The following is a 19,567-nucleotide window of genomic DNA, read 5'->3' as shown; positions in this document are numbered from 1 at the left end:
ACTGAGATTATGTCAAAAATGCAAATAAAACAGTATACATAACCATGAGGCAATAGTAAAATGGAAGAAAATTAGTCATGTACTTATTTGTTTGGTAGCAGCAAAGAAGGAGGAATTGTGTGGGGAGGTGCTGCCTATTATAGTGGGACTTGGTATGGGAGTGGTCTATCACTGGGTTACCGTTTTTTCTTACTGTTTATATTCTTTGCTGCTATTGGTGGACAGTAAAGAAAGGGTTAAGCAATACGAGCCTCCGTGTCTTGACATAAAATTACATTCTTCCTGGCGCTGTGGGCCGCCTCGGCAGATAGCTGGTCTGAGTCTCAGACTCAGTGATTGATGCAGCAGGTAAGCTGGGGCCGTATGCTGTCTGTTTTTAACTGTCTGACTGGGGCATGTGGTGCAGGGAGTGGGGCCCGGGGGGACTCTGGGGGTGGAGCCAGGGGGGGAACGTGGGGGTGGTAAGGCAGCCAGGAAGGAACCTTCTCCTCCTGCCCGGCACAAAATCAAATCTCCCTCACTGCCTCTCCAGCAGGCAGCAGCCCTTCAGCACTGCCACTGTCTGACAGCAGGAAGTGACAGACACAGAGAGTTGCTGTGCATCGTGCAGAGCAGAGTCCCCCCAGTCAGGCCAGGTCCAGATCATTGTTGGTAAGCCAAAGGGAGGGGGACAACAAATAGGAAGGTGTATTATTGTTTTTTGTTTTGCATTGCATTGTTTTAGTATTTTAAAGCCCTTAACCCCAATCACCACCACCACAGTGAGCCCCTTGGCTCTCCTGTGTGCTGAGCATCCCTCTTTGTGCAACCCCTTCCTCCTGTTTGCAGCCCTCTGTGTATCCCCCTTTTCCCTCTCTGTGCAGCCCCCTTTCCCTCTCTGTGTGCAGCCCCCTCCCCCTGTGTGAATTCCCCTTCTGTGCAGTTCATTCCCCCCTTTGTGCAGCCCACTCATCCCCTTTTATCAGCCCCCTTTTCCCTCTCTGTGCAGCGTGCGAGGGAGCTGAACAGGAGGATCAGTGCTCCTTCGCCGCCTGCAGGACCGGCCCCCTGGGAAATCTGGAAACCCCAGGGAAATCTGGAAACCCTTACGCACTGCCAAAGGTAGGGAGGCTGGGGGATAAAATAAAAAAAAATTAAAAAAAATTGAGTGTGTATGTGTGTTAGTGTTAGAGTGTGTGTGTTACTGTGTGTCTGTTATTGAGTGTGTTACTGTGTGTGTGTTAGTTGTGTGTCTGTTATTGAGTGTGTGTCTGCTAGTGACTGTCAGTGTGTGTGTTAGTTTGTGGGTCAGTGAGTGTGTGTGTCAGTGAGTGTGTTAGTGTGTGTGTCTGTTAGTGAGTCTGTTTGGTGTCTGTTAGTGAGTGTGTGTTTTGTAAGTGAGTGTGTGTGTCTGTCAGTAAATGTGTGTGTCTGTTAGCTAGTGTGTATGCGTCTGTTCGTGAGAGTGTGTGTGTGTGTGGTAAAAACCCCTTCAGCACTTACCTTTATCCAGCACCCGGCTCCCTTGACGCTGGGGATCGCTCCGCCCCAAACCGCCTCTCAGCTCCGAACGAGCATGCGTGGCAAGAGCCACACGTGCCCACACATTCAAACCACGTCCAGCTCTTCTTACTGTGATTTTCACAGTGAGAATCGCGGAAGCGCCTCTAGCGGCTGTCAGTGAGACAGCTACTAGAGGCTGGATTAACCCTCAGTGAAACATAGCAGTTTCTCTAAAACTGCTATGTTTTCAGCTGCAGAGTTAAAACTAGAGGGACCTGGCACCCAGACCACTTCATTGAGCAGAAATGATCTGAGTGCCTATAGTGGTCCTTTAAGTGTATGTGTATCTGCATGCACTGGCATACATACCAGGGTCGCAGGGGTCGCAGCCCTGCGACCAGGTGCCCACCGCCATGTATTGCGGTCCCGGCCCGCGCAGCGTAAGTGCGGGGGGGGGGGGGGGACACCACGGATCAATTTTTGCACCGGGGCCCCATGGATCGTGTGTACGCCACTGGGCTTATGGTTGATTTTGTTACGTTAAGATTATGTTGAATATATGGCATTACATTCCTGAGGAGTACAAACATTTATACATATACAGGATTATAATGGTTTGAATTCTTGCTTTAGTTAAGAATCAAAATGAGGGACTACTTTGTTTAATGTATGTTTCCTACGGTTGACCAAGTTTGACTAGAGGAGGTGTTTAAGTTAGGTTAATTTCCTGTGTCAGAGACAGTACTCACCATTCTCCTTGACAAAGGAAATAGAGCTGACTTAAACTCCTCCTTGTGTCAGACAATATCAGGCTGAGGAAAAATACATAAGACAAAGTAGTCCCTACTATATCTTATATTTTAAAGAAAAGTAGAAAGAAAGGAAGAAAATAAGAACAGATTCTGAGAGAGGAAGAGAAGATGAAACAAAAGGAGAAATGTAGGTTTGGCATGATAGTGTCACTTTAACTCCGAAACAGGAAATTACTTTGAGTACATACCTCACAATATGACATTGAAGGACACATAGAAAATGTAGTATTAACATATAGTTCCTTTCCTTTATAACACTGTTGTCCTGTGCACACAAAACTTTGGCAAGAAAAGCTCTGTTGAAAAATAGATTAAAGATTTGAATATTCAAAAAATAGTATTTTGTCTGGTCTTCAAACATATTTGCTTCAGATACTATATGTGCTCTTGTTAAAATATTTTAGATAAACAAAGAAAGACAATGTAGCTAAACCGATTAAACAGACCACTATATGTCTGTATATAGAGAGAGTGATGATGCGTTCATGGTGTCCTGGTGGATAGAAATTGTGTTTTGATAAAAGTAGTTTACTTACTGTCTTTGTATTATTTAGCAAAAAAAACAACATCTGTTTATTATTGCATTGTATGTTATATTACAACACGGGGGTTGTCAGCTTGATGCTAATGATCTCTAAACAGACATGTAACTGTGTCAGCCACTAGCTGTGTCCGCAGATGAGCTGAGCACTGTAAAAGCTTTCTTGGATGACCCTAAATCCTTACTGATGGCTTCACGCGACTAAAAATATGGTTGATTATATGCTTGTACTACACTAGTAAGGTTTTTTGTTTTACTTGCCCCAGAAGCAGGACACAAAAGAAAATAATTTAGCAGCAAGAAAATGAGTTCCATAATTGGATTTATCTGTTTTGAAGCATATATAATCTATAGACATCGTGATTACAATTCTATGCAGAATGAATCGCTATTCATTAAAAAAAAAAACGACTTCATTCTATAACAGTGAAACATTGTATGTGCTGCAATGTGGCTAAAATGCTGCCTTAAAAGCATTTCTGCTTTATGAAACTATTATTTAAATTAAATGTTGCATGTTTTACTTTCAGAATTATGCCTGGAAAATAATGAATTGAACATCCAAACATTGGAAATGATATCTACAGTTGTAATCAAAATTATTTATCCCCTATTGAAGAATGGGTTTATTGTCACAATTTACAGTTTTCAGCTATTTGCAATGATCAAATCAAACAAAAGCAATAGAAATAGCTTAACAGAACAAATGCTTCAATTGATTTAATTCTGCAGCTGAGTAGTTTTGTCTAAATAAGGTCTCAACCAGGACCTCTCTCTCCTCACCAGTGAACTTCTTCTGTCTCTACCTGGCCCTAATCCCAAAAACCCCACAACTTCTTGCTCTGCCTCCTGTGAACCAGCACTAATGATTCTATTTAATCTCCATGTACACATATACATATGTGCCCAGGTGTTGACACTGCAAGACATATAAAAAAACATTGTCACTTACATACATAAACTGAATTTTACATACATACTTAAAGGACCACTATAGGCACCCAGACCACTTCAGCTTAATGAAGTGGTCTGGGTGCCTGGTCCAGCTAGGGTTAACCCTTTTTTTTTTTTATAAACATAGCAGTTTCAGAGAAACTGCTATGTTTATACTGAGGGTTAATCCAGCCTCCAGAGCCTCTAGTGGCTGTCTCATTGACAGCCACTAGAGGCGCTTGCGTGCTTCTCCCTGTGAAAATCACAGTAAGAAGACGCCAGCGTCCATAGGAAAGCATTGTAAATGCTTTGTAAATGCTTTCCTATGAGACCGGCTGAATGCGCGCATGGCTCCTGCCGCGCATGCGCATTCAGCCGATGACGTCGGGAGGAAGGAGGAGAGGAGGAGGAAAGCTCCCTGCCCAGCGCTGGAGAAAGGTAAGATTTTAACCCCTTCCTCTCTCCAGAGCCCGGCGGGAGGGGGACCCTAAGGGTGGGGGCACCTTCAGGGCACTATAGTGCCAGGAAATCGAGTATGTTTTCCTGGCACTATAGTGGTCCTTTAAATGAGATAGTGTAGATCATTATAAAAAGTCATGTTCCCAGAGTATAGCAACAATGACATAATTCAAGCCAGTAAATGAGAGCCTCTAAGTGTGCATGGAGCAGATGGACAAAGTCCATATATAGTGATGCTAAATGTAACAGAGTCTTATTTGTTTGTCACTTTCTGCTGAGGTGGACTTTAGTAATGTCTTTTTTTTTTTTACCCATGAATCGCTATAGGTGGTAGATGGACAACAGGATACTAGTGTTTTATTTTATTTTATTTTTTGTATTTTTACATAAGGCAGATGTTTCTCAAAGCATCCATTTGATATTAAAAAAGATCATTGTCACAGTGCTTCATGTGACAGCCTGTAATGGATGTTATATGAAATGGTGGGTGGGTATTTTATTGCAGGGGTGGGTGTTACATGGAAGGGAATGGGTGTTATATGGGGTAGGTAGGGTTACAGGGTGTGGATATTATATGTTATGGTGTTAAATGGAAGGGGGTGAGTTTTATGTGACAGGGGAGCAGGTCTACTATGGCAGCGGGCTGGGTGTTATATTACAAGGTATTGGTGTTATATGGCAGGATCGGTAGGTATTATATTGTATAGGGGCATGTGGCATGGCATGAGTATAACATTATTCGACATTTATACATTTACCCTGTGACATTTCCTCTTTCTGACAGTCATAACACACACTCTTCCTTATAACTCCTATCTTAATACTGGCCATTGCTGCCCAGTCACTAGAAAAGGCCCCATACTTGTGAAACCATGGGCATTGGGTGAGGGCTACTTTCAATTTTAAACAAAATCCGTTACATTGATGAAATCCATCAACAATGTCTTGATTTTAGAAATACATACAATTAGTGGAACACACGTCTGATGATTCTAGAAAATAAGACAGAATGGCATAGTATAATACTGTTTAGTAGAGATATATATTAAAAAAATAAAGCAATATTACTCACAAGCCCAGAGCCAAATTAGCATATAGCTCTCATGGGAAGCGTGATGGGACACTTAATAGGATGTCCCCATCCTTCTTCTTGTTGTTCCTTAAATAGTAGTTGGTGAAGGATGCAATATTCAGATGTCTTTCAAATTGCAGATGTATCTTTATTTGATGAATAAAAGTTGTACAAAGGTAAAGGATAAAAATTCCAATTGAAAGACTGTATATACAGGACTTTTATTTATATTACTTTTATAAATTTTCAATTGGAATTTTTATCCTTTACCTTTGTACAACTTTTATTCATCAAATAAAGATACATCTGCAATTTGAAAGACATCTGAATATTGCATCCTTCACCAACTACTATTTAAGGAACAACAAGAAGAAGGATGGGGACATCCTATTAAGCGTCCCATCACGCTTCCCATGAGAGCTATATGCTAATTTGGCTCTGGGCTTGTGAGTAATATTGCTTTATTTTTTTCATATATATCTCTACTAAACAGTATTATACTATGCCATTCTGTCTTATTTTCTAGAATCATCAGACGTGTGTTCCACTAATTGTATGTATTTCTAATATTTCTGTATAAGTGGTATAAGGGGTTCCCACTTGGTGGTCTGTAGACATTTCTTGGCTACCACACGTATTTTACTACTGTATATTCACTTGTTTACTCCAATGTCTTGATTTTGCAGTACAAATGGCCCCATATGCAGCCGGATAGTTTTGCTCCATCCTGTTCAGAGCCATTCGGACTTTTGTGAATAACCCTGATAGTGTTTTATTATATTTCTACCAAAGAAATTAATAATGTATATATTAAAACAAATTCTATACATTCTAACTTGAGTCCTCCACTAGTACTGGTATTTTTTTAATTGAGTGAAACTGATCAAAACATTTAATTACATCTCTAAAATACAGGATGAAGTAATAATAATACAATTTAACAAATTCCATAACTTTTACTCACACACTTGAAGTCCTCTACATGTGCTTAAATATTTGAGCCAAAATGTATTATAAAATGCACTGATGTTCTAATGTTGTCAATGAAGCCAGTCTTTTGATATACTTATAATTGGACATTACAAATATGTTATACTAATTGTGTTGAAAAATATGTTTACTAGCTGCACTGCTCTTTACAGCCCTTGGTGCTTTTTGCAATTTCTGTCTATTGGTAATTGAACAGAAAAAAATAAATAACCATATCTATGGATCTAGACTTAGATGTTTGGAACCCTGTCAAACAACACAAAAATTACCTTTGCTGTGTATTACTAACACGTAAATGAAAATAAAAAGAAGTAATTTACCATTTCACTTCCCCTGTAGTCCGATGTATAACTTGAACTTGACATTGTTGGCATAGCTATATCAAAAAACAGAAAAATGCAAAACATTTCTATAAATCAAGGTATACAGCTTTAATGACACTAGCATATTTGTCAGGATCTATATGATTTTTTTGTTCCTTCTCAGAGTAGGGAAAACATGACCAGCTTTAACAACCACTTCCAACGTGTGGGTTTTTAGATCTGAATACATTTGTCTCAACTTTTTTAATTTATTTAATTTGTGATTGGTTCTTAAAAAACTAAGGTATATGTAAAGGCTTCCAATAGTACTGATCACAGTCTTTAATTGTTCAAAATAGAGGGCTTATTACCAGACCTTTGGATGCCTGGGCTTAGAATTTAGTTAGAATATTGAAATAGCAGAGCTATCTTAACAATTCTTACAGACCAGAAAAGAACAAATTTGGTACACCGAAACTCAGAGTACAGGAATAGGGATGTGAGACCAATACGTAATCAAAAGCTAGCAGGGGACAGCAACACACGAACAGTGGAACAAAAGGAACTGTAGACTGGACAAAGTCAGAGTCAAATCTAATAGTACAAATTAAGCTATCAGATATTTGGGATCTCTTTTATTGTATACGTTTTAGAGTAGTAGGATTATTCTCCACCCATAGGTATCTGTAGGTAAATTATAGATAAATATATATCTTTACTTTTATCCATAGTTTTTTTGTTCCCCATCACTTTTCTACTTCTGTAGTACACTGAGTAGTTAAGAGGGTGGACCATTTGGGGCTTTACTCTTGTTATCCAATAATTACTTTCTAAGACTTCAGCCATAAGGTTTTGCCTTCTTTCGTTTACCTACGGTCACCTCCATTTTCCACTGATATTTTTTATTTTTTTTAAATTCTTTATTTTTGATGTGCATGTATAACAATCGCTTGACTGTAATGCCACAACAGCATTCTTAAGTAGCATAAACATACAGGAGTTCAGACAGTTGTGAAGCATTTAGCAAGTGCGCACATTTTGTTTTTTTAAACAATAGCTGAGAAAACAGGTTGGGTACATGCTGGTTGTCCAAAATGAATTACACAGACTAGTGGTGACAGTAGCTGAAGGGTATTAAGTGAATCTTAGTCATGGCATTCAGTTAGACAGCACATTTTCTATGATAAGATACAAGCTAAAGTCTAAACTGGTGGAAAAGGTGCAGAGTAGTACACAGGTTTTAGAGGAGGAAATGGGAACAGAGAAAATGGGTGGGTTCCCTAGATTGACTGACTATCTATGTAACAAGAACTTTGTTCTTGCCGGGCACCGTTATAAATACAATCTGCTGAGTGAGTTTGGACAGTAGCACATCATTAGCTAAACACATATGAATTGTAGAGATTGTGTTAGACGGCAGCGAAATAATACGTGTCCCAAGATATATATGCCTGTCCTGGCAGATAAAGGTTAAAACAAAAATAGGTGGCAACATAACGTTACACATACAGTCTTCCAGGTAAGCCCAGGGTTCTGACATAGTCCACCGGTGCCCTGCCAGGTGGGTCAGCTGGTCTGACCGCCTGATATCTCTGGGGTATACCCGCAGACCGATTCGCTGTGTGATGTGGTCATGTCCTTGCCGGCGATTAGATGCCCCGCAGTGCTGTGCGTTCTGGGTACCATGCTGTTGCTGATTCCTCGTGGCCATCAATGGGGATCCTGTACAGGCTGGTCTTAAGGCCCAGAGAGGCAGTCGCGGCAGCCAAGCCTCCTCCGTGAGTAGGTAGGTAGTGTACTTTCAAGATGGGCCATCGCTTGTGTTCAGGCTTGTGGTTTGCAGGCAGGGGTCTTGCTCAGCAAGCTGTTGTTTCTGCCTGCGGGCAGGCAGAGCGGTGTTTTGCCGCCATTTTGGTGCCTAGGCTCGTGGTGCGCTGTAGGCTGGGTGGTTAGCCAGTGGAAGGCGGTATTTTCCTCCGTTGGGGACCGGGATAACCCCCCCCGGTCCTGAGGGGGGGGGAACGGGGCCATTTCCCGCCGAGTCTGGCCCTAGTTGAGCACCGATGGGCAGGATAGTGGGGCAGCGGCCGTCTGCCCCACTCACCGCCGGAGTAGGCCTCGTTTGCGCCAGTGAGGATTCTTCCTCCAGGGGACTGAAACCAGACAGGCCAGCCTCGCCCTGTGTCCGGTACTCTCCACCCGGTAAGGTCCACCGCAGATGGTCGGCTTTTGGTGCCTAAAGTCTGGTTTTCATGCGTATTTCATTTTAAGTTGCAGGAGCCGGTCCGACATGCGGCCATCCTGCTTGGCGGCCTGGCCCCGCCGCCCCCTGATTTTTTTTTGGTTTATTTTCTAGTCAACACTTTTTTTCACTTTTTTCTTGATATGCATGTATTGCCATATGTCTATTTGTCTTTTTTTATAGTTTAGTATACCTTTAATAAAGTTATTTTCAATCTTTTTATTTATTTTTATTCTGCAGCCCATTAAGCTGTGTAGATGTATTTATCCAATAGCTTCATTTATTCTATTAGATTTGTCTCGTACATGAGTTCAATCACAATCATTTAGGGTTGCAAATTTAGTGACTACTGTCTATTAATTTTTCATTTGCTCAGAGTCTAACTGGTTCTGAAACACTGGATACTGGGACAGGACAAAGGACTAGGAAAAGGAACTAAGTCAGGAACAAGCAGAGGTTTTGCACAGTGGAAATCACAAAAGCAATAATTTAAGACACTTAAGGACCAGAAAATCATTAAAGGACACTGCAGTACTGTAAAACCAAGTTTTACAAAAGCCCACACCCATCCACCAAGTTTCCATTAATTTTGCGCAATGCTAAATTAGTATGTAAACATCAAACCCAAAGATGGTAAGTTTGCAGATGCATCATTTATGCTAGTTTAGAGTCAGAATGAAGCAAGCACAAGCTTGTAAGAAAGAAGGACACTACATTGTCGTTGGCTGAAAGGATTGGAAATGAACACTTATGTTTCAATTTGAGAATGATAGCTCGTAGAGGGAGCAGAATGTGATGCAGACGTGTCACTAATATTCTAATAATATTGTATATTTTTTATACTGATGCGACAAAACAGGAATTGGCCTTGCAAGCACCCATAAATGCTATTCATGTACCCTTTCACCCATTCATTTGTATATATAATAGATGCTGCCTTAATTTAAGAGAGATGAGTCCTTGGAAAGTGGTTTGTACCAATGATGACGATCAGGAGTAGATAGGGCAGAGATATTGGCAATATTTTCCTTTAAAGGGGGAGGGGCCTGATTTGGACCAGAATGTCCCTTTAAATCTTATATGATCTTATTAACATTCTTACTCCTAACTAGCCTTCTCACATATGAAATACCTGCTGTAGCGCTGCTGTGTTCAGAGGCCCCAACTGTTTCAGTGTCTGCGGATATTACACTGACGGTACTTTCAGGGCCTGCGCTTTCTGTGACTGCATTTTCTGTGACTTCGTCTTCTACAACTGTTTCACCCAGCGATGAAAAAATCAACATCAATACCAGGAGATATCCTGTAATACATAAAACAATAGATAATTAATTATGGATTTTACTAAATGCTTATCTTATGGAAGCAATATACAGAAAGAGGCTTTTTCAATTAAAGAAACTTATAGATATCAAGCTAGAACTTAATTTGGAGGAGTTAGAACATTTAGTTAAAATCATTGACGTTTCCTGATATAAAGACTACTTGACTTCAACGATGATCTTGATATGTAAAGAGAAAAGAAAACATTTGCTATCCACAGGCAAGTGTAGGAAATATCAATAAAGCATAGCTTTTATTAGATACATAGATAAAAAGGTAGCGTAGTGAAACTAAATAAACCAAAATGTATCAAGAACAGGGAAATAGAAAAGAAGATTAAAATAAAGCCGCTCAAATCATCTAATACCACATATGGAGGTGTGAGCAGTAAGTAAGTGTTGGACCAATTAAGGTGCAATCATATATTGGTCACAATCAACCACTAAACATTCTAAATATCTGTGGAGTGATATCTCACAGTAACAGTACACTCTAATGTTCGCATATGCCCCTATGGGAGAGTACGTAACTAATAAGTCAATCGTGGAAGAGCTGTTATGGTAAACACTCTATATTGGTTGAGCCTAGGGCTAGAAAACCAGAAAGGTAAAACAGCAAGGGGGGATTTTGGCTAAACTGTCACAATAGATCGAGTTATAAGTACATGAGTTATATGTACTGGAAAAAGCGAAAAATAATAATAGAGAGGATAGATCAACGCAGTCACAGGGAACGTGTGAGAGCGTAAAATCTATCCTGGGTGGTGCCTCCCTCAGAGCTACAGAGTATGGGGTAACCCAAAAATATACAAGTAAATTGAGGAGACCCTTGTGGCAAGGGGATCCCGGTGGTAGCTCTGCACACACAGAAAAAACATACGTGGTAACCAGTTTATAAAAAAGGATTGGGCACTCATACAGGAGTAAAGTGTCAGGATCGGGACAGGGATCCAACACGCAGAGTACAAACAGTAGCCAGATACGTATACCGGACCTTAGAATGGCCGGACTAACGTAAGTAGTACAGTATAGAATGGTCAAAGACAAGCCGAGGTCGAGGGTAACAGAAGACAGGTAAGCGAGAGACAAGCCGAATCAAGGGTAACAGAGATAAGCAGAGTAAGGTAAACAAGCCGGGTCAAAACCAAAAGGGATAATAGAATACACAAGCACTGAGTGACTAGAACAAGCTAGAACCACGACAGGGCAATGAGCTAATGAAAGAAGCTCTGTTAAATACCCTGTTCAGAGCAGTAACCACGCCTCCGAGGCGTCCTGATTGGTCCTGCAGCAATTGAGTGACAGGTCGTTCCGGAGGAGTGTCCTGATGACAACTTCCTGCCTAGATGCTGTAAAAGGCAGTCACTCCCTCGCGGCCGACCTTGCATGACCGGATAGACCTTGGGGAAGGGAGCCATCAGGCCGTCTGGATGGAGGAACAGCTAAATCTCTACCTCTTTCGGAGGTAGAGACCACAGGTACCCTGACAGTACCCCTCCTCTCAGATACGCCCACCGGGCGGAATACACCAGGGCGAGAAGGGAATCGAGAGTGAAACGCCCTGCGGAGACGGGGAGCATGCACCTCCTCCTGAGGTACCCAACTTCTCTCCTCAGGACCATAACCCTTCCAATCGACCAGATATTGCAGTTTCCCCCGGGAGATTCGAGAATCAACGATGGAATTGACCTCATACTCCTCCTGACCCTCCACCTGAACTGAGCGGGGAGGGGCGATCGTGGAGGAGAACCTGTTACATATTAATGGTTTTAGCAAGGAAACATGAAATGAATTAGGAATGCGTAAGGCATTAGGCAACGCCAAACGATACGCAACTGGGTTAATTTGAGACAGTACCCTGTAAGGTCCAATATATCGAGGAGCAAACTTCATGGACGGCACTTTTAACCGAATGTTTCTAGTACTTAACCATACTCTATCGCCTGGAACAAACACCGGTGCTGCCCTTCTACGTTTGTCAGCGTGTTTTTTAACCAGCGTAGAATTGTGCAGAAGGATTTGTTGAGTTTGATCCCACAACTTTCTTAAATTGGCAACATGAACATCCACCGACGGTATCCCTTGAGAAGAAGACTCCGAAGGAAGGATGGAAGGATGAAAGCCATAATTCAAGAAAAAAGGGCTAGAATGCGTAGAATCACAAATGAGATTGTTATGTGCAAACTCCGCCCAAGGAATCAAACCGACCCAATCGTCCTGGTGTTCTGAAACGAAACAACGTAAATATTGTTCAACTTTTTGGTTAGTGCGTTCAGCAGCTCCATTGGACTGAGGATGATAGGCAGAGGAGAAATTCAATTTGATGCCTAGTTGGGAGCAGAATGATCTCCAAAAACGGGAAACAAATTGGGAGCCTCTGTCAGAGACAATTTGGGAAGGTATCCCATGCAACCGGAAAATCTCCCTGGCGAATATCTCTGCTAATTCGGGCGAAGATGGGAGTTTAGGTATGGGAATGATTGAGCCATTTTAGTAAATCTGTCTACCACAGTGAGGATGACAGTCTGTTTTTTAGAGATAGGCAAATCAACAATGAAGTCCATTGCCAAGCAGGACCAAGGCTTCTCAGGAACCTCTAAAGGGTGCAGAAATCCGCATGGAAGCGAATGGGGTAGCTTGGTCTTGGTACAAACTTCACATGCCCCGATGAATTCTTTAATATCCTTGCGTAAGTCAGGCCACCAAAAATCTTTAGAGACCAGCGCATAAGTCTTGCGGATGCCAGGATGCCCAGCCACCTTGCTGTTATGGAGACAGCGTAGCACCTCCAGTTGGAGAGCGGCGGGAACGAAGTGTCGATCCCCAGGAGTCTGTTTGGGTGCCAAATGCTGAAACTTCATGATCTCAGAAAGCAATGGAGAGTGAATCCTGAGATTCGTGTTCGCGATGATATTCCCCTTAGGAACTATGGAGGACAGAAGTGGTTCAGTTATAGTGGATGGTTCATATTGACGAGACAAAGCATCGGCTTTAGAGTTCTTAGAACCAGGTCTATACATAAGTACATAATTAAAGTGAGTGAGGAACAAGGCCCAGCGAGCCTGCCTGGCGGACAAGCGCTTAGCCTTCCCAATATAAGACAAGTTCTTATGATCCGTAAGAATAGTAACAGGGTGTAGTGTCCCTTCCAGTAAATGTCTCCACTCCTTTAAAGCCTAAATGACCGCTAATAGTTCCCTCTCCCCGATGTCATATCTGCTCTCAGGCCCAGAAAATTTTTTAGAGAAGAAACCACAAGGGTGTAACGGTTTATCCACCCCTAACCTTTGAGACAGAACAGCCCCAACACCTGTCTCAGAAGCATCGACCTCGAGCAAGAAAGGCAGAGTCGTATCAGGATGAACTAGAACGGGAACTGAGGCAAAAAGTTCCTTGAGAGTCTTAAAAGCACCAAGAGCTTCCTCAGACCAGAACTTAGTATCAGCCCCTTGTTTGGTCATATTGGTAATAGGCGCAATGATAGAGGAGTAACCCTTAATGAAGCGCCTATAGTAGTTGGAAAAACCAATAAACCTTTGGATAGCCTTGAGTCCTTTGGGCAAAGGCCAGTCTAAAATAGATTGGAGTTTACCAGGATCCATTTTAAAACCTTCCCCAGAAATCACGTACCCAAGAAAGTCTACCTGAGACTGATCAAAACTGCACTTCTCCAATTTGCAGTATAGACCATGTTGCAGAAGTTTGTGTAACACCTTTCTGACCTGTCTATGGTGAGTCTCAATCTCCTTAGAGTGTATTAGTATGTCGTCCAGGTAAACAATAACACAATCATGCTGAAACTCCCTAAGTACCTCATTAATCAAATCTTGAAATACTGCAGGAGCATTGCATAGTCCAAATGGCATAACAGTGTATTCGTAATGGCCATACCGGGTATTGAATGCCGTCATCCACTCGTGACCTTGCTGGATTCTCACCAAATTGTAAGCCCCTCTGAGATCTAACTTGGTGAAGATTTTGGAGCCCTTAAGACGATCAAATAACTCGGTAATCAGTGGGATAGGATAGGCATTTCTGACAGTTTTTTTATTCAAGCCTCGGTAATCGATACAAGGTCTCAGTGTGCCATCCTTCTTCTTAATGAAAAAGAACCCCGCCCCGGCCGGAGAAGAAGACCTCCTGATGAATCCCTTTTCTAAGTTCTCCTGAATATACTCCTCTAGAACCGAGTTTTCCTGAACAGACAAAGGATATACATGGCCCCTCGGAGGCATAGTCCCGGGTAGAAGCTTAATTTTACAGTCAAATGACCTGTGTGGCGGCAAAGAATCGGCATTCTTCTTGTCAAACACTGCCCTTAAGTCTAGGTAAAGGTCTGGTATTTGTCTTTCTGTAGACTGAGTAGGATTCTCCTGTATGTTAATATTAACTAATGGAGAAACCTTGCACAAACACCGATCCTGGCAGCCCTGGCCCCACGAGAGTATCTCCCCTAACTCCCAATCGATAATAGGGTTATGTTCTCTCAACCATGGGTACCCCAGAACTATGGGAACGGAAGGAGACGAAATGAGCAGAAGAGATAAATTCTCCACGTGTAGGATACCAACATTTAAATCAATGGGTATGGTCTCACGAAAGATAACAGGGTCTAGTAGTGGTCTACCATCTATGGCCTCAACGGCCAAGGGTGTCTCCCTTAGCTGGGATGGGAAATTGTTTTTACTAGCAAAGACTTGGTCGATAAAATTCTCAGCAGCACCGGAATCTATCAAAGCCATAGCCCTTACTACTTCCCTCCCGCAAGTTAAGGAAACTGGTAGCAGAAGCCTGTGATCTTTATAATTAGGAGTAGAGGACAAAATAGAAACACCCAAGGCCTGTCCTCTAGAGAGACTTAGGTGCGAGCGTTTCCCGGGCGGTTAGAACAGTTCGAGAGTAAATGACCCTTAGCTCCACAATACATACACAAACCCTCTCTTCTCCTGTACTGTCTTTCCTCCTCAGAGAGGCGGGTATACCCTATCTGCATAGGTTCAGGAAGCAAAGATACCGTGGAGTCAGGACTTGGAAAAGCGGGGGCTAACCTAAAAGAAGGTCTCAGGTTCCTCTCTCGAGTGTTCTGTCTTTCTCTGAAACGTTCATCTATACGAGAGATGAACGAAATTAAATCCTCTAAATTCTCAGGGAGTTCTCTGGTAGCAACCTCATCAAGAATTACTTCAGATAAGCCATTCAAAAATACATCCATATACGCCTGCTCATTCCACTTGACCTCTGACGCCAGAGATCTGAACTCTAGTGCATAATCCACCAGTGTTCGGTTCTCCTGTTTCAGACGCAACAGTAATCTGGCTGCATTAACCTTTCTACCTGGAGGGTCAAAAGTTCTTCTAAAAGCAGCTACAAAGGCGTTATAGTTATAAACTAATGGGTTATCGTTCTCCCATAATGGGTTGGCCCATCTCAGAGCTTTCTCAATTAGTAGGGTGATAATAAATCCTACCTTTGCCCTATCTGTAGGATAAGAGCGAGGTTGCAATTCAAAGTGGATACTAATTTGGTTTAAGAAACCACGACACTTCTCAGGAGCCCCACCATAGCGTACTGGGGGGGGTAATGCGAGAAGAAGCACCCACTGTGGCTACCTCTAGACCTGAACCGACAGGAGAAACAGGGGTATTACGTATCTCCTCTGGTGGGTTATTGGCACGAGATAATAGAGCCTGTAGCGCAAGCGCCATCTGATCCATTCTGTGATCCATGGCTTCAAACCTAGGATCAGGAGAAGCCAGCTGACTGTTTGTACTTGCAGGATCCATTGGCCCTGTCGTAATGTCAGGATCGGGACAGGGATCCAACACGCAGAGTACAAACAGTAGCCAGATACGTATACCGGACCTTAGAATGGCCGGACTAACGTAAGTAGTACAGTAAAGAATGGTCAAAGACAAGCCGAGGTCGAGGGTAACAGAAGACAGGTAAGCGAGAGACAAGCCGAATCAAGGGTAACAGAGATAAGCAGAGTAAGGTAAACAAGCCGGGTCAAAACCAAAAGGGATAATAGAATACACAAGCACTGAGTGACTAGAACAAGCTAGAACCACGACAGGGCAATGAGCTAATGAAAGAAGCTCTGTTAAATACCCTGTTCAGAGCAGTAACCACGCCTCCGAGGCGTCCTGATTGGTCCTGCAGCAATTGAGTGACAGGTCGTTCCGGAGGAGTGTCCTGATGACAACTTCCTGCCTAGATGCTGTAAAAGGCAGTCACTCCCTCGCGGCCGGCCTTGCATGACCGGATAGACCTTGGGGAAGGGAGCCATCAGGCCGTCTGGATGGAGGAACAGCTAAGTCTCTACCTCTTTCGGAGGTAGAGACCACAGGTACCCTGACATAAAGAGATTGAAAAGGAATAGGCAAAAAGAAAGCCCTATCTATACCTATGAACCATCTAAAACTCACTGTCTATAGGGGGAAAGAATCCTCAAAATAGCAGATAGTGAGAGGTACAGTATATAGGGAGAAAGAGGAGCAGTACAACACTCCAAAAAACCTTTCCCAATGTAGACAGTGTCAGGATCCCACGGGCGGCTGCGGGGGGAGGCTGCAGTCCACTCGTGGCACTCACCCTCCAGCCGTCCGCGGGTCCTTTCGCGGCATACGCTCGCTGGGCGGCATCCTCTCAGTCTTGGATGCCGCCCGCGTCCTCCTCTCCGTCCCCCAGCGGCAGCATGCATGACGCTGCATGCTGGGGGACCGCCCACTATTATACACGCCGCGGTCAGCCACCTGGCCCGGCGTTAAAGACACAGTATGACAATCACAGTGGGAGACATAGATATCTCCCACGTGTGATTGTTAATTCTGATTAGTTATCCAATCAGAATTAACCACAGGGTTTAAATACTTACCTTTCCTGTTCCTCCCTGCCCTGTTGTGGTCTTTGCTTTATAGTATTGATTCTGAACGTGTGCTTTCTGGTTACGTACTCTCTGGCTTGTTATACTGACTTTGTGACTTTCTCCTACCCTTTGTTTCTCGTTATTCTGTTTTCTGGTTCCCCTTACTCGACTTGTCTCCTGACTATTCTGTGTGTGCTTAGCCCGGCCACTCTAAGGACCGGTACTGCACACTTTCTGTGTGTGTGTCTGTCTGTGTGTGTGTTAGCGTGTTGGGTTCCCCGAATCGTGACATTACAACAGGGCCATAATGGAACCTGCTGACATACCACAGCTCCTAGTTAATCAGGAGGCTAGAATGGATGGCTTGGACCATCGTATGGATCAGTTTGCTCAAGCTTTGCAAACCATACTGGCTCGTACTGCACACTTGCAGCCTGCCGTTCAGGAGGCTGCTGCTGCTGTGCCCGAGCTCATTCCCACTCCGGTACCCGTTCCTGTTCATGTAGTGCATATGACGCCGCCACAGCCCTACAGCGGTGACCCAGCATTGTGTCGTGGTTTCCTCAACCAAATCGACATCCATTTGGTGATGAATCCACGTTCCTATCCCACTGACAGATCTAAAATAGCCTTTTTGATAAACCACTTGTCAGGGAGAGCTTTAGCATGGGCTAATCCCATGTGGGAGAATGCTTCCCCAATGTCCTTTGCAGACTTTTTGACCACTTTCAAACGCACATTTGATCAACCCGGTAGGGTTGCTTCTGCTGGCAAAGCTCTGCTTAGGGTACGACAAGGTAATAGATCTGTAGCGGATTACACTATCGAATTCCGCACTCTAGCAGCTGAAGTGGTTTGGAACAATGACGCCCTCGTAACAGCCTTTCAGGAGGGTTTGGCCGCTTACATACTGGATGAAATAGTATCCAGGGAATTGCATGTTCTTTTGGATGAAGTTATAGACTATGTGATCCTTATTGATAACCGTATTAGAGAGAGGCGTAGTCAAAGACGGCTGGATACACGGGTGTTACCTGCTCTACCCAGTACTGCATTACCTGAACCCATGCAATTGGGCGCTACGGGGTTAACTGAGGCTGAAAGAGCATACCGTAGAAGGGAAGGGTTATGCCTTTATTGTGGAAAGAGGGGGCACTACTGTAATGCCTGCCCTAAGGTACAGGGAAACTACAGCACCTAAGGCCTAGAGAGGGGTCGGCCTCGGGTGTTATGACTTTGTCCCCTCATGTGTCCATCTCCAGACCGTTTATTACGGTTTCTCTTTTGGTCAATAAAACCACCATAACAACTAAAGCCTTGATCGATTCAGGTGCGGCAGACAACCTTATGGATGAGAACTTTTGCCAAAACCGCAACCTTGACTTTGATCCAAAAGGCCACACCCGTTGAGGCCATAGATGGTAGACCGCTTGAGAAACCTCTGGTAACCCATGAAACCCAAGAAATCATTATGTCTGTGGGTGCTTTGCACAAGGAAAGGTTAACCTTCCAAATAATTGACTCCCCTACTGCCTCCATCGTTCTGGGTTTTCCCTGGTTAGTTAAGCACAACCCGGTACTTGACTGGGGTTGTTTAGATATACTCTCCTGGGGGGAATCTTGTCAACGAGACTGTATGGCTCATGTACGTCCTGTTTGTTCACTCAATGTGCCCACGGCTAAACCACTTTCTGTTTCTGTCCCTTCTGTATATGCAGACCTTGCATTGGTTTTTGAGAAACGGGAGGCAGATAAGCTTCCTCCACATCGGGAGTATGACTGTGCCATAAACCTGTTACCGGGTACTATGCCTCCTAGATGTAAGGTCTACCCTCTTTCTGAGAAAGAAAACCAGATCATGGAGGAGTACATACGGGAGTCCTTAAGTAAAGGTTTTATTAGAAGGTCCTCCTCTCCTGCTGGGGCTGGTTTCTTTTTTGTGGCTAAGAAGGAAGGCGACTTGAGGCCATGTATAGACTACAGGGGTCTGAACAACATTACGATTAAAAAGCCTAACCCTATCCCCCTCATCACTGAGTCGTTTGATCGTGTGAAAGGTTCTAAGTTCTTCACTAAATTAGACCTCAGGGGGGCCTATAACCTTGTCCGTATAAAGGAGAATGACGAGTGGAAGACAGCGTTTAATACGCGCAGTGGGCATTACGAATATCTGGTCATGCCTTTTGAATTATGTAATGCTCCTGCTGTGTTTCAGGACCTCATAAACGATGTTCTTAGGGATTTATTGCATGTCTGTGCCGTGGTGTACCTTGACGACATACTTGTGTATTCTCCTGATTTGAAGACACACCATAACCACGTTAGGATGGTGCTCAAGAAGTTATTACAGAATGGACTCTATTGTAAGTTAGAAAAATGTTTGTTCGATCAGACCTCTGTGCAGTTTCTTGGATACATAATTACTGAACAGGGTTTCAGTATGGATCCTGCTAAATTGGAAGCAATACTGTCCTGGCCACTTCCCCAAGGACTTAAGGCTATCCAGCGTTTTATAGGATTTGCCAACTATTATAGGAAATTTATAAA

The 19,567-nt window shown here is 43.3% G+C and overlaps 1 protein-coding gene across 1 annotated transcript in view; it reads right to left on the bottom strand.

Annotated features, from left to right (window-relative positions):
• The window catches only part of LOC134592149 (uncharacterized), a 75,625-nt gene that overhangs the window by 21,193 nt on the left and 34,865 nt on the right, over positions 1–19,567 (bottom strand). Inside the window, exons 3-5 of the mRNA XM_063444501.1 lie at positions 9,966–10,136; positions 6,610–6,665; positions 2,483–2,590 (exon numbers count right to left, since the gene is read on the bottom strand). Coding sequence (XP_063300571.1) covers positions 2,483–2,590; positions 6,610–6,665; positions 9,966–10,136 — 335 coding nt within the window. The remainder of the gene's footprint in view (positions 1–2,482; positions 2,591–6,609; positions 6,666–9,965; positions 10,137–19,567) is intronic.

This window comes from Pelobates fuscus, chromosome 1 (assembly GCF_036172605.1).
Source record: "Pelobates fuscus isolate aPelFus1 chromosome 1, aPelFus1.pri, whole genome shotgun sequence".
NCBI lineage: Eukaryota > Metazoa > Chordata > Amphibia > Anura > Pelobatidae > Pelobates > Pelobates fuscus.
This window is presented reverse-complemented; position numbering and strand designations above follow the sequence as displayed.